We start from the raw sequence: 17,340 nt of genomic DNA on the forward strand, positions 1-17,340 counted from the left end.
TCCACTGCCCCGTGAATACGAGAATTACTGAATGCAAAGGGTATGTATAAAGAATGACAACCATAGTGTAAAGGTTTGGGTTTGTAGTTTCTGGCCGCTGCACGTCCTTACATTGAACAAAACTGTGAACCAAGGAGTATTTGCGTTCTGACTATTTACTAAAACAATCATCACCATAAGGTTCGCCGGTTTCTGATTGGAAAACGTTTGAAGCGAGTGCAAAATACACATAGTAAAATAAGTTCACATTTAGTCAAGTGGCAGGGTCAACCTTTTATAAAATAATATTCACGTTTGACCTCTTTCAACTTGGAAAAGGAATCAGGAACACTACCGACACTGTATGAAGAGATTATGCAGTCTTAATACTGTTTGTCAACAGCAAGCTTGTGTCAATTATTGATGACTTACAGGGGTTCATTGTCACGAAGCTCGATAACAGACTCGACTTGGTGTGGTGTGCGGGGTCTCGGGGGCCTCCAGTCCGACACCTGTACAAACTGCCGTTCCGTGCGAGACGATATAATGCTGTAACTCACAAGGCAGTGAGGGGTTTTCCGATTCCCGGACCCGAGTCTTTCCAGACATGCCCGCACTGTCGCTCGGGCATACAAGAATTAACACAACGCCTGGTTTCAGGTCTTTGAAAGGCATTTAGAAGTGATACACATAAGGAAGAGAATGTATGGATGTCAACTTCGGAGTATATGCTTACTCCTTCATCAGGTGATTCTGGCAGCAAGCAGGAGTGAGCATATACAAGAAGTTGACATCCATACATTCTCTTCCTTAACGACTGGTTTGATGCATAAGATTCATTCAGTCCACGCACAACAGAACCAAATGGACATGTCAGGCTAGTTATGGAATAGACAAGTTGAGGCAAGCGACACACGCCCGCTTCGGCCAACACCACCTGAGGGGGACTTGTTAAAAAGCTTATCACTTGATTGTCCTATATTTTTGTCGTGATGGGACAATCCAGTCCCCGGTCATGACTTGGCTGTTGTCGACCGATACACACCAGGTTTAACTATACTGAACTACAAAAGTTCCTGTGACATTGAATAAGATTTAAAGCAAGGTTTGTTTTTTACCAAATCTGAAACAATTTAGGTTTGCAACAGATAAAAAAAAACTCCTGTAAGTGTTCAAATGGTTTAATTTGCCATCCTGACTTCAGATAATGCGTGATTTCATAAAAAAAACACATGAACATGCCAAAATGTCAATTTACAAATCAATAGCGTGTGTCCACCTCTGGTTGCGATGCAAGCAACACATCTTAGTCTCATGGAATGGACCAAGCGTCGCACAAAGTCTTGTGGGATATCTGTCCATATCTGCTGGAGCATGTTTCGAAGTTCCTGGAGTGTCTCTAAAACACGTGCTTGGACGTCGAAGGCGCCGATCCATCTCATCCCACATGTGCTCGATTGGTGAGAGATCAGGGGAGCGAGCCGGCCAGGGGATAACATTCACGTTGTTTTGTTGAAGAGAGCAATATGAGGCCGGGCGTTGTCATGTTGAAAGGTAATGCCTGGGCCATGACGACGCAAAAACGGTAGAACAACAGGGCCGATGATCTCATCGCGGTAGCACTGTCCATTGAGATTTGAGAAAACGAGACTCGTCAGTGAATAGAACTTGTCCCCACTGCATGGCCGTCCAGCGTAGACGCGTAGTCTGCACCACTGTAGACGTGCTTGACGGTGATTTCCTATCAAAATGGGACGTCTGGCGGGTCTTCTTGCGAGAATGCCTGCACATTTGAGGCGACGACGTACGGTTTGTGAAGATATTCGTCGAAGGCCAGGGATGCTTCTTGCAGTCACTGTTGCTGGCTGGAATCGATTTCGTAGGCGTGTTGTTCGAATCCAGTTGTCTTGTCGATTATTGGTTACGCGTGGCCTGCCACTCCGAGGATGGTCTCTGACTGCATTCGTCTGTTGCCAACGTTGCCATAACAAATGGTGTTTCTGTTGACGTTAAATTGTCTTGCAACATCACGTTGACTCGATCCTGCTTCAAGCATAACAATGGCTCGCAGACGCTCATTTTCTGACAGGCGTGGCATTTCGTAATGTTGAATAATTGCGTCATTTTGTTGTTTTTTCTGAGTGGTTGTTGTCAGCATGTTGCTAAACAATGCATATGAAATCCCGTTGACGCACGTTTTAATACCCATTTTGGGCAAGTGAAATGCATGGGGCTTGCATAAAAGTCAACTTTTGCATGGAATGCATGCTTTTCCGTAGCAGTTGCGTTTTTGTGACTTCATTCCATACATGTACTACAATATTGAAAACCAAACTTTACTTGTTTGAAAAATACACTAAAATATTGGTGTCACGGGAACTTTTGTTGTTGAGTATATATATTTATTCCGAAGTTACATAATGCATCTTTCAATACATATTAATTAATACATCTCCTCGACTTGAAGGTCGTGATTCACAATTTGCACGTGCATGTTCATGCACGGCGCACAATTTGGATGTTTGCGTGTTTGTTGGGGGTATGATATTCACACACGTTTTTTGGTTTAAGCGTTAAAACCGCTTACGCAATGCCAAGGCTTGCTGAAAATCAACGTCTACGCGCCGTGGGTATGCTGCAAACAGGAATGGCGCAAAAAAAAGTTATTTTAATGTTCATATTATCTCTTTGGAGACGTTATTTATTGCAGGGCAACACTCTTGACTTGCAATGGGACGGTAGTCCACGTGTGACGTCACTTCAACAAGACAATTATATTCGGTTGGTGCATCTGTGGAATGGGTACCCAACTGCCACATAAAGAGCTCGGACAATTCCTGGGTTGAGACCAAACAGAGGCAGAACAGTACGCAGCCGATTGAGGGATCACAACATCCGTCTCCAGCGTTCAGCGATGTGTCCAATTTTGCTTCCATGTCGCCGTCAGCAATGCCTAGCTTGTTGCAGACAACATGTGAGGTTCAGAAGACAAGACCGGAACAGCAGACTGTTTACAGATGATTCCAGGTTTTGAATGTGCACAGCACACAATGCTTGTTGGGGTTATCAAGTGCTCATAAAAATACTTTTGTTAAACCGTAAATGACACTTACCCGATGCCACGACTTGCTGAAAATAAACGTTTACACACTGTGGGTATGCTGAAAACAGGTCCAGGTTTCCTCTTGACAGCTCTGATGCTCGTGCAAGGGTCTGTCTACAAGCGTCCAGGAGAACGTTTTAGCAATGCTTGCGTTACTCAATGCCGTCAGTTTGGGGTGGAAGTCTACTGGTATGGGGTGGCATCACAGCTCGTTTTAGGACATGTCGATCGGTCTCCTTTTACCAGGTATGGTTTTCTCAATGAATTGGTTATGATAAATCATTGGTCAGGCGAATGACCAAATATTATGTTATTTTAATTAACAATACATTTATACCACTTTATATGAAGTGCAGTTATTTTTTTCTGCTAGTATATGAAGACTAACACAGTCTCTGTGGAATCTCAGCAAAATATAAAAATGCTCAGATGTAGCTTGGGACCAGGACCGAATGCGTCATTCAATGAGAAATGCTTGTACCTGCTCGTTGCAGATTCATTTGATTCATTTGATTCATTCTGTGATACTTTGGAAATATACCCTCTTTTCTCAAATTCAGAGATTACCTGCCTGGGTAAAGCATTTGTCTTTGTTAAACATTGTTTCAGTGCTGACAAGTCTTTGGAATGCCATGTCATGGTTATATGGCACCTCATTTCCATGGTAATCCTTCCTAGTAACGATTCTTCCTAAACACTAGTTGTTGCGCAGTGGAACTGAATATTTGAGCGCGGTTTAACTTAAAATGAAAACTAATCTAAAATTTGTATGACTAACCTTTTTTGAATGAAACCAGGAACTAAACGTGATAACCTATTAAAAACTATGAAGATCTATAAGGAACTAAACGTGATTACCTGTTATTATGTGAAGGAAAGATGAATAAACCTCAAATGAAAGAAATTAAATGCTAATTCTAACAGTTACTCATAAGAGAGTCTTAACACTGTCTAACGCCATGTCTAACGCCATGTCTAACACCATCTGTCTAACCATCTCTGACCATCTCTGACCATCTAACTAACGAACTCTCTAACGAACTCTGACCAACTAACTAACCGATGCGCGCTACCGCCTTATATTTGCTCACAACCCTCACATTTCACGTGCAGTCACAGCCATACTTTGGTGTGTTCAGGCGATGCGATCGTTATGCATCGGGTGCGTTTTGGAGAACAGATTCTTTATTTAAAACTAACACGAGTGCACGTGAAGCGCGATCTATAGGCTCCGGGAGTTCGGTCTTGACTGCCGTCGAGTTCGGACATCTTTTGCTTCTCAGCAACTTGTCTAGTGTTATACAGCACACTTGACTGTTTATGATACTTCCTCTTTGGTTCTTTTGGCTTTTGATTTCTCTTGTGTTGGAGTGCATTCAACCTTTTCATTTCTATTTGGTGTTTGCTGATTGTTACAGTCAGTTGTTGGGGATTGTCCTCGACAATGGCTGACAACAGAATGGAATGTGAGGAAGGATTTAAAGTGGTGGCTTCAGGGAGGAAGCGAATCGGCCGTATTCCAGATGGTACTTCTAAAAAAGCCTGTGTTGCCAAGCAACCAAATACTGTCCCTCCTACTGCAAGGTCTGATCTTACTTTTGTCTTTGATGAGCCAGCGCGGGTCAAATCAACCACTGTTATCTTCAAAGCCGATGTAGATGAATATGATGATGGTTCACCGACCCTCTGTCAACTTATGACACAGCGTGCTTTGGCTAGAGCCTTGGCTAAGATCACTACAGAAATAGTCAGTGTTAAGCGGATGGCCAGGGGAGATGTTAGTGTCACTGCAAAAACCGTTGAGGCTGCCAAAACACTTTTGCAAGTCACAGAACTTGATGAACATTTTGTCACCCCTCATGAGCCTGAATCCTTAATGAGAACACGTGGAGTCATCTATGGTATTGATCTGGATATTGAGATGAATGAAATTGAGGACGAGTTGAAACCTGTGTTACCTCTAATGTGCTCTGCTGTGCGTCTGACTCGTGGGCCTGATAAAGTTCCCACCAAATCTGTTCTTCTTACATTTACTGGCCAGTCTTTACCGGATCATGTTGTCATTTTCTTCCAGAGATTTCCAATCCGGATATATGTTCCTCCTGCTCTTCGATGCTTCAAGTGTCAGTCCTTTGGGCATGTCTCTGCTAAGTGTAGAAGCACTCATCATGTGTGCGCTAAATGTGGAGGGAAGCACAAATACGAGGAGTGCAATGAAAGTTCCCTTAAATGTAAGAACTGTGGTGGTGCACACTCTGCGGCATATAAAGGTTGCATTAAATACCAGGAAGCTGTCCAGATTCAGAAAGTCCGAGTGGAGGGTAAGTTGTCTTATTCTCAGGCTGTTCGACAGGTGCGTGGAGATTTTGATGTCGCTCAGGTTCCAGCAGTCCCTAAACCACCTCCTGCAGCTAAACCACTGTCTCAGGTTGTTACAATTTTAGATGTTGTGTCTTCTCCAGTCATGGTGTCTGCTAGTACTCAGACTGAGACTCTTGAAGTTGAATGTCAGACTGATCCTGTTGTTGACATCATGCCTGAATCATCTTGCAAACCTCTATTTAACAATGTCTCTCCTGTTGACTTTCTCAACTTTGTTATTTGTATAGTTGCTAATCTTGGCACTACTCGTGCATTCAAGTCTGATGGTCTTCAGACGATAGCGTCAGCTGCCCAGTCCCTCTTGGGGTTAAGATTGTCCCCTGATGATCTGACGAGCATGGTTAAGGGTCAACAATGGAAGTCTTAATCCATCCTTCTTATGGATCTCTTGATGCTAGATCACTCAGTGCTAACGGTCCAGGATTTAAAGTTTGTATTAAGTTTTGACCCAGATGTTTTGTCTTCAGGAGACATTCTTAACTCCTAACCTAAAGCGTGTGGCAGTTTCAATACTATATGAACTATCTAGGTACTTAGCAAACCTTTATTATGGGCAAGGTGTACATGGGCCTAGTTGCCCGAACACCTATAAAACTTTCTAAAAAAAATCAATCAATCTATAGGCTCCGGGTGCGTTTTAGAGCTCAGTTTTAATGAATAGACATGTCTATCATGAAAACCGACTAAACTTAGAAGAAACTGAAAGGAAACTGAATCTATGAGTATGTACATTTGTTGCTGTTATCCAATTTGACAATTTCAGAACTCAACTCCATTCAAGAGGGCAGACCTTCGTGATAGGTCTTTTCAAGACTGTTTTGCCAACTTTAACATCAAGAACACGTACGTGATCATCCTTTCCAGGATACCTTTTGAGAACTCTGCCAAGAGGCCAAACTCCACGAGGAGTATCTGGAGATACCACAATGATCCATGCCGACACTCTACACAATCTCTTCCAACTTGAAAATCTAGATGGCGCTAATCTCCAAGAGATTGGATCAGACTTAGTAAACATGGCGATGTTTATTTGAGAAGGCTTCTTCAGTTCTGATGTCTCAGTATTGTCCATGTCAATGGTCTGCTTCGGCCATTCGGTTTCATCATGTGTCACAAATTCAGGTCCATTCAGCCATTTCTGTGTCAAAAGTGCTTCAGCGTCTACACCTCTACTAAGAATGTCTGCAGCATTCAGTTTGGATGGTACGTATTTCCACTGACTGATGTTTGTATGCTCCTGTATGAATCCAATCCTATTTGCTACAAATGGCTTAAAACATCGACTCCGTCTTTTGATCCACCACAGTACGTTCTGGCTGTCTGACCATAGCGTTGCACGCTGCAAAGGTAATTCTAATGCCTTTGTTATAGCCAGTAACAGTCGTACACCCAGAACTGCCGCAAGCAGCTCCAATCGAGGCATACTAACTGCCTTGAGGGGAGCAACATGGCACTTGGAAGCAACTAAATAACTACACTTCGTGTCATCTTCACGAGTGGTTACTAAATATACCACAGCTCCAAATGCTGCCTCTGAAGCATCTACAAATGTGTGTAACTTCATCTTTGAAGTATCTAAGCTAACCTCAAGCCCCCTTGGGATTTTAACAGAACACAACTTTTCAATTTCAAGATACCAAGACCATGCTTTTTGTTCCAGATCTGGACTGAGGGTTTCATCCCAGTTAACACCGGATATCCACATTTCTTGCAGAAGAACCCTTGCCCTAATGATGAATGGACCTAAGAACCCAAGAGGATCAAACAGCTTAGCAGTTTCTTTCAAGAAGTTCCTCTTAGTCATCTTGATATCATGCTTTAAGGACATGAAAGAAAATCTAAACTCATCTGATTCTGCATTCCACAGTAAGCCCAGTGCTTTAACAGATGGCAATTCACTCATTTGAATATTAATCTCTTTCAATCTATCCTCTTCTGGTATTTCTTGGAGAACTTGCACGGAATTGGAAACCCACTTACGAGCGTGCATACCTGCTGTACTCCACAGCTGTTGCAGCTGTTTGTAAAGCTCTATAGCTTTGCTATTTGTGTCAACGGAATCCATATTGTCATCCATATATGTTGACTTTTCCACGGTTGCTGCAGCCAATGGAAGTTCTTTCTCCATGGACTTAGCATGTTCTTGAGTGATATACTGAGCTAAAAAGGGGGAACAATTTAGTCAAAACACAACCTTTGAGAACTCAAATACATCTGACTTTTTGTTCCAATCCATAGACCTCCAAAGAAATCTTAGATACGGACGGTCATCCTGAGCGACTTCAATTTGAAGGTACATTTCAGCAATATCGCAAATGATTGCAACAGGATGTTTGCGAAAACGAAGCAAGATCTCAAATAGATCATTCTGGAGTTTTGGTCCTTGATGAATGACATCATTTAAAGATATGCCTTTATTCTTTGCAGATGCGTCAAATACGATTCTCACCTTTGTTGTACTTCTGTCTGGTTTAATGACTGGAAAAGGTGGTAAGTACCATTTACTTTGATCTATTTCTGTTTCAGGTACTTTTCTGATATAACCATTTTCAGGTATTGTTCTATGACTTCATTGTAGGCTCCTGAAATCGTTTGATCCTTTGACAACTTCTTTTCTAAATTAAGAAGACGATTGTATGCCATGTCATAATTGTTTTTCTGATTCTCGTGACCCTCCTTCCATGGAATGCCAACCTGATATTTGTCTGTTCTACAGTCTTAACTGCATCATTCTCATCCATGCTTCTAATCGATGTCAAACCTGAAATGCTTTCAGACTCCCAAAATGAGTGAATCAAAGACTCAATATCTGTATCTGCGATCGCTTCTATTTCTGTATTTCTGATGAAGAAGGAACCTGCTCCATGTGTTGTTTTGTCTGAACCTGATACAGCATCAACACAGGTCCAACCTAAGGGTGTCAACCGAGCCACAGGCTCTCCTTGAGCTCCACGGACCTCTTTAAGAGAGGAATGCAGCTCTAAATAATCCATACCTAACAGGATGTCAACTCTTGGACGAGAACTTACCTTTGGAAATTTTATTTTCGTCAAATGTGGCCATTCCTTGGCATGTTTTCGCCAATCAATGACTTCCATTCTACCTGTTAATTTGGTAGTTGTCAAAGCTGTGATGTTTATGTCAACTGAACCATCAGTACTTTCTAAGCCGATATCAATTAGCATACTATCAAATATTTCCTGTTTGTCATTGAGGACATTGACTGACACTTGCTGTGTCTGACCTTGAACGCCAAGTTCTGCTGCTACATCCTCGTTGATGTAAGTATACGTGCTGGCATCATCCAGCAAGGCATTAACCATCATTCTGTGCTGACCATTCTTAAGGATAACAGGAACTGTCCTAAGTGCAAGGTAATGACCTTCCTGCTTAGAAGTTGCCATGGTGATTGTTTCTGACCTACCTGCTTGTGGTGTTCTTGTTGTGTGTTTCATCTCTACATTACCACTGTCGGCCCTAGCACTGCTTGTAACTTTGGTTTGATCATGAAGTAACCTGTTATGATTTGCTTTACAGCCATCAATCCCACATTTCAAAACTCTGCTACACGATCTTCCCAGATGACCGATATCAAGGCAACGAAAGCATAAATCTAACTGTTTTGCCCTTTCCCAGCGTTTAGGTAGGTCAATAGATTTCAACTCTATGCAATCTGAAGTGTCATGATCTGCTTCATGACACACATGACATTGCCTTGCCCTAGTTTTATTATGTGTGATTGCAAATGTTCCTTTCTTAGAACTATCTCTCTTGTCTGTTGTCTTTGACCTATCAGCTATTCCATGTTTAATCCTGAAGCTATCGTTTGGAACTCTGCTTCTTGCAGAATATATTCCATAAGCGTCTCAACAGACTCTTGTCTTTGGTGCTCAAATAACCATCTGTGGAACTGAGTAATCATAGGCTCATTCATTTTCTTAACCAGTAGTGAATACAAACATCCACTACCAAGTTCCTCTATTTTATCAGATTCCCTCAGACTGACTACAGCTACATCAAGCATGTCCGCAAATTTGTCCATATCCTTAGCATTCCCTAATCGTATTGGCTTGAAATTGTATATTTCTTCCAATTGTAATGCTACCTGGCGTCTCTTGCCGCCATATTTTCTGTCCAATCTCTCCAAGGCTACATCATAGACCGAAGCACTGTGACTTAGCCTTGCAACTATGTGTGCTGCTTCTCCAGACAGGTACTGCTTCAATTGCAGAAGTTTATATTCATTGGTGGCTGGAGCTTTATCAACACATACCATGAAAGCAGACTTCCAGCCTTCATATTCTCTGACATCGCCAGAAAATACTGGAATGGAAACTCTCTTCAATTGATTCCACATGTCTTCACCTAAATTGTGTTGCCTAGATGACTGATCTGAAGTTGTATAACAACCTTTTGTGTTATCTGGGACTGGTGTCCGTTTCATATCCATATTTGACCTTTGTTGAAAATGGCCTAAATTGAACGAAGCATGTTTGTAACCTTGGTTACTGATTTGTCCAGTGCCATCACTGTCCAAGTCTGCATCATGCAACAAACCTTTACAGCTATCTTGCGACCGATTCGCATCAACTTGACATGACCTTAACATTTCTGACTGAATGCTTTTTGCGTCCGAACTAACATGTGATCTGTTCTTAAGAAATGCTTCAGCCTTATCAAGGGCAAGTTCAATTTCATCTTCAACAGTTTCTATCTCCTTACTAGTTTTCTGAACTTTCTCTAGGTAACCAGCCCAGTTGTAAGCTTCCAGATATTCCACTATGAGACCTATAGCCTTGCTCTGCAGAAAACTTACCTGATCAATTAGACTCCTAATTGTCTTACGATCTGGTGCCTCAAGTTCAACTAAATTCAGCAATTTGTTCTTTGATTTTGTCAAAGCTGACTTTGAAATAGTTTTCTGATGCTTAAGTTTAGCTATCTTTAGCTCAAGTTCAGAAGTGTTCTGTTTAAGTCCTACGTCTGAAGAAGCGTACTGTTTCAGCACTACGTCTGAAGAAGTATCCTTTTCTATTTCCGCCTTACTCGCAGACCCTAACTGTGACATACTGCTTGCATGTAACAATTAGCTATACCTAATGCTAATCTAAACTAACAAAAGCCTAATACAAAACTAAAATATTCTAACCAGAGAAACCACGCTCTGCTACCAAATGTTGCGCAGTGGAACTGAATATTTGAGCGTGGTTTAACTTAAAATGAAAACTAATCTAAAATTTGTATGACTTACCTTTTTTGAATGAAACCAGGAACTAAACGTGATAACCTATTAAAAAACTATGAAGATCTATAAGGAACTAAACGTGATTACCTGTTATTATGTGAAGGAAAGATGAATAAACCTCAAATGAAAGAAATTAAATGCTAATTCTAACAGTTACTCCTAAGGGAGTCTTAACACTGTCTAACGCTATGTCTAACGCCATCTGTCTAACCATCTCTGACCATCTAACTAACGAACTCTCTAACGAATTCTGACCAACTAACTAACCGATGCGTGCTACCGCCTTATATTTGCTCACAACCCTCACATTTCACGTGCAGTCACAGCCATACTTTGGTGTGTTCAGGCGATGCGATCGTTATGCATCGGGTGCGTTTTGGAGAACAGATTCTTTATTTAAAACTAACACGAGTGCACGTGAAGCGCGATCTATAGGCTCCGGGTGCGTTTTGGAGCTCATTTCTAATGAACAGACATGTCTTCAGAACACTAGTAATCCATGTGCTTTCTCTAGCGATCATTTCTCATTTGTACTCAGAATTAGTTTAGGATTATTTACTTCCTGAATCTCCCAAACGGTTCTCACTGGTGAAGATACCTTGGCATTAATACCTTGTGTATGATATACATATAAACAATGCATTTGTAAACTAAACTAAATGGTCTATAATGATAATACAAGTCCACCCATGAGGAGTCCTTTCAGCAATTGGATCACCATAGGATCAAACGACTGGTGAAGCTGTATGTAATCAATTTCTATCAAGAGATTTACTTGTGGATTCTATCCAACAACTTGGAAATGATACCATACATTGGCAGACCAGGCAGAGAGGATTGATCAGCTTGGGCTTATTTGATAAAACCAGCTGACAATATTCTTGACAATCTTGTCTACTGTACAATACATCACACAGAATGGTTATCTCATTTGTTTGTCAAGGTTAACTTACTCACATCACCTCCTCCATGGGTTGGTCATATTATCACAAACACACATTTTTTCCATTTTGGGGAATCAAACTTCCAAAACCCCTTATCAATATCTGACAACAATGTTTGTGAAATAATTTACATGTAACAGTTTGAGTGAGTACAAGCAAACAAATACAACATATTCACATTACATCCTTTACTATTGTTACCCAATATCTGTATTTTGTATTTTGTTCAAAGTCAAGAGTACCCTGGACTGTTTTTCGATACTGGTATATAATTGTTTTTACATAAAGTAACTGTTAATTACTTTAATAATGTGTTTCATGAACACAAAGCCCATACCTTACATGCCTGCCTTAAACTAGAAAATACATGCAACAGTAGTGACCTTCATGTGTATTGAAAATAATGAACTCTTGGCAGAAGCTGCATAATGTCCTCACCATGTTTAAAGGTACATCTATCGCCTCAGTCAGCAGTATTTGTTTACTACATAAACACAGAAGTACAAAACATGACATCATGTAGATTCAGTGTTTCACTCAACCATGAAAGTGTCTGTAGTGTCAACACTATTCCATTGATCCAACACTTGCTGTGCCAGCGACAGCAATATTTACCATTCCCATTTATTTATAACATAAATGTTATGTATTCCTTGAATGAAATAAATTAAATACGATGACAACACGAAAGATATTTTGTTCTTGCACAACAATACGCATCTACCAATAATATATTCTCCTGGTCATATATGGCTTCTTGGCTGAGAGAAACACTGAGAGTTTATTCATTTCAAAGAATGTCCTTCAAATAACAAGTTCATAGTCAATTTACTTCTGACAAATACATGGCAAAACAAATAATACAGAAGTCCTGTACAATTCAATAGAATGAAATCTAACTGAACATGAAATGAACGATGATGTATCTGGTCACACTTTACAATAATCCCATCTTGGAATAATACATACAATACTGAGACCTACTTGTCCCCATCCATACCCCTGCCCACACACACACACTTTCCCACACCCACACCCACACCCACACACACACACACACACACACAGAGTGTTATTACCAAATACACAAAAAGCTGTACATAAACTGTGGGAAATTTGCCAACTTTTCAATATACATATTGGTAAATGGCAAACAAAAGCACATCAGCATCAATATGTGCCTTGCAGGAAACATTTGACAAGCAGGAACTATACGGCCATGAGAGGTCTCTCTGCTTTCATGAATGCTTTCAATCAGATGAAACTGACTATATTCAAAATTAATATGCATACCTATTGTATATGACTGAACACAGGAATACTGACATAATCATGACAATAAAACTCTCTAGCAATTTTGATTGAATATCAGGGATGTTTACCAGAACTTTAATGATAATACTTAGAAAGGAGCATAGACTTATTTTTAAAAACTATATTCTGATATCGCTGAGAAGGCTCCACCATCTAGTAAACATATTTCAGAGCTGAGCACAATCATAACTATCCTTGAAAACAGTGTCCGATTTACAGTTCCTTACAAATAGTCAAAAATCATTTTGGTGGTCCAGGTTGACGTGCTTACTGCAAACAATCACCCCTGGTGCAGCGGTGATTTAGCATAACAGCACTGAAACAGGCTCATTTGCTTATCATGTGACTGCACTATTCTCTTGTTTGTAAACAAATGCTCTTATTCTGAAATCAGTACAGACTGGCCTAAGGCAAGACTTTCAGAGCGTATTTCATATTGTTTAGCATAATTATATAGATATGCTACTACAACTGCAACAGTGAGGTGCATGACAATATATCTTTATACATCAAAGTGACTGTATCACTAGCTCTCCATAGGGCTTGGATGACAGCATGTGTAGCCGTACAACCAATGTATACAAAGGATAAGTACGCAAAATGGAAATAGTTTTTCACGTTTTAAGGTATTTTCTCTATGAAAGTTAACCATCACATACATGTTTAATTGTTTATATATTGTCAAAATGAAACATTAAATATGCAATATCTTGAATGAACTGTGTCAGATGTGACAAATTGTCACATGGTGCTGGCCTGGTGGCAGAGGTACTATGCTGTGCGGCATGGAACTCTGGGTAGGAGAGTGACAAAACAATCTGGCTGAATATTTTCCTGCTGCCGAAAAGTTGAAAATTCACATTGTGTCATGTGATTATGACCTCTGCATATAGATATGGCATAGGATGAGGGCCCCATGAGGATAAGTGGTAATTACACTACATCGCTAACACATTTAAACACTGTAATTGGACATGTTGGAAGCACATAATGAAAATTTACTTACTGAATAGCCACCGTAACTACAGCACATAGTCAAGCATATATATATATGTACTCTAAACAATTAAAACAGTATCTAGGAATACATTAAAATATGGAAGCTGTCATTAACAGATACAAGGAGTTTTTACAATGCCATGTCATAATTTTACCTCAGCATATTCAGGGAAGGGCAGGCAGTTACTGAAATGACTGGTTACCCAATCTGATCCAGCAAGAACAGCATGAGCCATCATTGCCAGATTTCTTTTCATATTATTTACTAAGTACACAAGTAATACATGTGCTTAACTTGTCATCTAATGAAGTCATTCCTTGACGCTAGTCAGCTTCCAAAAGAATCCTAAAGAGCTCCTAAACAGACTTAGTACAATTGTACATGAAAATAAAATGTTTGTTACTGGGCAGTCAGTTACTATGGTTACATGCCCTGGCTACTGTAAATGATCTGTAATATGCACAAGTAAATATAGATATGTCAATTTACGGATTTAGTTCCAGGTACTTATTAAGATTTCCTACAGATTGATCTAGGAGTTGGTCAGGAGGCGCTTCATACGGACAGTGGGGTAAATGTAAATATTCACTAAGGCCAGACACACTTATTTCCCGGTGTAACAGGGGGGCATACTCCATAGTTTGCAAGAGTAAATAAACCAAAATGTTGTATGATTAAAAATGTGCTTTGTTAACATCTTTTGGTTTGTTCTTTTGCTGTTTTATTTCTTCATGTTTTTAGAAATGTAGCTAAAAATCAACATGCTCAACTCTGAAATTGTTTTCTGTGTTCTTAATTTGCCTTGTGCCTCTTGGCATATTGACAGAAAAAAGCGATCAAAGCACAAAAATTAAATTGGTCTGGCCTCATTTATGCAAAAATGGACGTTTAGTATTGTTATTAATTATACTATTGCCGTTGTGTACATTTGTTTGTTTTTACATGCACATGTATGTGCGCTGGAGTCCAAAATGACAAACCTGGATATGATTAGCCAATGTCCCTGGACATAGAGACTTGTTTTGTAACAACAATGATTTACTGCAAATGCATTTTCTAAAAACCTAGACTTATCAAAATTGTCACTCAATGATTCAAAAGGCAGTGAGCAAGGTAAGTGGACTTTTGACACTCTAGAAAGACAAGAATCAGAAAATCAAAAATCTAATAATCATTAATAACAGTGTAGTTTCACTGCAGCACTTTCTGCATGCTTTGTACATCGCTCTAATCACTGTTGTATGGATAAGGCTACTCCACTTGTGCTACATATTGTATAACCCCTTGGCTGTTGATCTCTGCATACTGGACCCGTGCTACAATGGGCACTCCGTCGACAGTAGAGAATATTTGTGTCTCTCCTTGATTCTCATCAGCACACACTGCAGCTATGTTAGCCACTGTTTGAAGTGTTGCCTGAGTCATTATATCAGCACCTGCAACAACCGCATTCTCCTCTTCGTGGTAGTCGGATATCCTGTGTTTCTTGGTAGGAGGCTCACCAAGACTGTGCTGCTTTAACATATGTTCCTTGAGTTTATCATACCGTGTTGTTGAGAAGTTGCACTGTTCACAGCTGTGTGGTCGGTCATCTGAATGTAACAGCATATGCCTCTTCATGTTCTTTATAAGAGAAAAGCTGTGACCACATATCTCACACTGGTGGGGCTTTTCATGAGTGTGAGTAAGCATGTGGTATTTCAAATTCTGTCGTTTTGTTGCTTCAAAGCCACATCCTTCAAAGTCACATTTAAACGTCTCTCCTGTATGGATCAATCTGTGAGCTTTCAGTTGACTTTTATGTGCTGTTGCAAACCCACAAATATCACATAAGTGATCCTTTGTAACACTGTGAGTGATCATGTGGTTTTTTAAGGCATGTTTCCATTTGAACCCTGCTGCACACAAACTGCAAACAAACGGTTTATCCTCTCTGTGTTTTGGTAAGTGTGTATTTAACTGGGTTCTACTTTTAAATTTGATATCACAGAACTTGCAAAAATATGGTGTTGGACCGTCATGTTTAACTAAATGCGCTTTAAAATCTTCTTCTGATTCTGCCTTGTAGTCACAAAAACTACAGATGTTCTCAGCATGAAGATGTTTCTTCTTGTGTTCAGCCAGGACTTTTACACGTTTGGCTTTAAAATCACATTTGTCACATGTATAATTTCTCCCTTTTGACATGAAATTAGCATCATCTTCTTTCTTTTCCTCATTGTCTTCATTTTCTTCAGCACCTTTGTTTTCACAGTTCCTTGATTCTTTTTCAATCTTGATTACCTTATTTGCACTTCTCCGTGCCCTTTTCAGTGGATGCATGATGAAATCAGATCTGAATCGAGGACCTCTACTATTTCTCAGACGAGCACTAGTCCTGGTAGATGTGAGGTATGAGGTGATTGGCCTCTTTCCACGGGTTCTCCTCATTGTACTCTGATTGTTTTCATTCTCATCTATATCTTCTTCCACACCTTCAGCGGTTTCTTCATTGTTTTGATCTGTGTCATTTTGACTTTCTCTCTCTTTTTCTGCATCCTCTTCATCAGCCATGAGACTAATGAAGGCAGAAAAGTCATCATCAGACTCCTCTTCTTTTTTACTTTTTCGAGGTCTACCTCTTCCCCGTTTCTTTGCCTGTTTTATGCTACGTTCAACTTTGATTTCATTTGACCTTGCAGTGGCTGCTGGTTGCAATACTATTGCATCTCTAATTTCAGTCTTGATATCATTAGCATTGTTTGCAATAGTAGAGGTTCCAACATCCACTTTAGAATACTTAAAACTTGTATCATTGGCAGGAATTACCTTGTGCCCCCTAAATCCACTTTGGAAATGTTCACAAAAGTTTGTCAGGTGTTCCATTTGCATTATCTTCGATATCTCGAGGACTTGAGTAAGGATCCGAAGGTTAAGACAGATGTTGCTTGTGTACATAAAGTCAACCACTTTTCTAACAGCTTCTCCATATCCACTGTCTCCATCACTGCCATCTATGTGAATTTCAATGACCTGAGGAGTTTTTTGAGAAAATGCACGCGGCAGGTCTTGTCCCTGTCCCAGAAAAGATCCAAAATATGGACTTGCTGCGGCCAAAACGTTAGAATGGGCAAATATTTCTTCCCCACAAACACGGAGCAATACATCACAAAATCGAGATGCCGTCCTTTGATCGTGTAATGCTTTTAAAATTCCTTCAAGTCGGTGTTTATCAACGAGGGACGCACTATCTTCTACAAGCGTCGCCATTTTGAAGGGAGGGAACGTTCTTAAAATTTGATTGGAGAAAATTATACCACTGATGACGTGAGAGCATGTAACTGAATGATTATGGATGTATATTAAATTTGTATTTAACGATGGTGGATGATAG

General features: G+C 40.1%; 2 protein-coding genes across 2 annotated transcripts; one reads left to right on the forward strand and one right to left on the reverse strand.

The window, feature by feature from the left end:
* The first annotated feature begins 4,526 nt into the window (after positions 1-4,526).
* On the forward strand, positions 4,527-5,831 carry LOC125381687. Its single transcript, XM_048399125.1, has one exon. It carries the CDS (start codon positions 4,527-4,529, stop codon positions 5,829-5,831), a length of 1,305 nt encoding a protein of 434 aa, XP_048255082.1.
* A 6,337-nt stretch (positions 5,832-12,168) lies between these two features.
* LOC124119201 (zinc finger and BTB domain-containing protein 49-like) lies at positions 12,169-17,216 on the reverse strand. The gene has a single exon (XM_046481644.2). The coding sequence runs from the start codon at positions 17,214-17,216 to the stop codon at positions 15,219-15,221; it is 1,998 nt and encodes a 665-aa protein (XP_046337600.1). The 3' UTR covers positions 12,169-15,218.
* Between the last annotated feature and the right edge of the window lie 124 nt (positions 17,217-17,340).

The sequence above is a fragment of the Haliotis rufescens genome, unplaced genomic scaffold (assembly GCF_023055435.1).
Source record: "Haliotis rufescens isolate VD_foot unplaced genomic scaffold, xgHalRufe1.0.p SCAF_19, whole genome shotgun sequence".
NCBI lineage: Eukaryota > Metazoa > Mollusca > Gastropoda > Lepetellida > Haliotidae > Haliotis > Haliotis rufescens.

Excerpts from the sequence above, each read along its gene's own strand:
- LOC125381687 (XM_048399125.1), top strand. The coding sequence starts at position 4,527 with ATGGCTGACAACAGAATGGAATGTGAGGAAGGATTTAAAGTGGTGGCT.
- LOC124119201 (XM_046481644.2), bottom strand. The coding sequence starts at position 17,216 with ATGGCGACGCTTGTAGAAGATAGTGCGTCCCTCGTTGATAAACACCGA.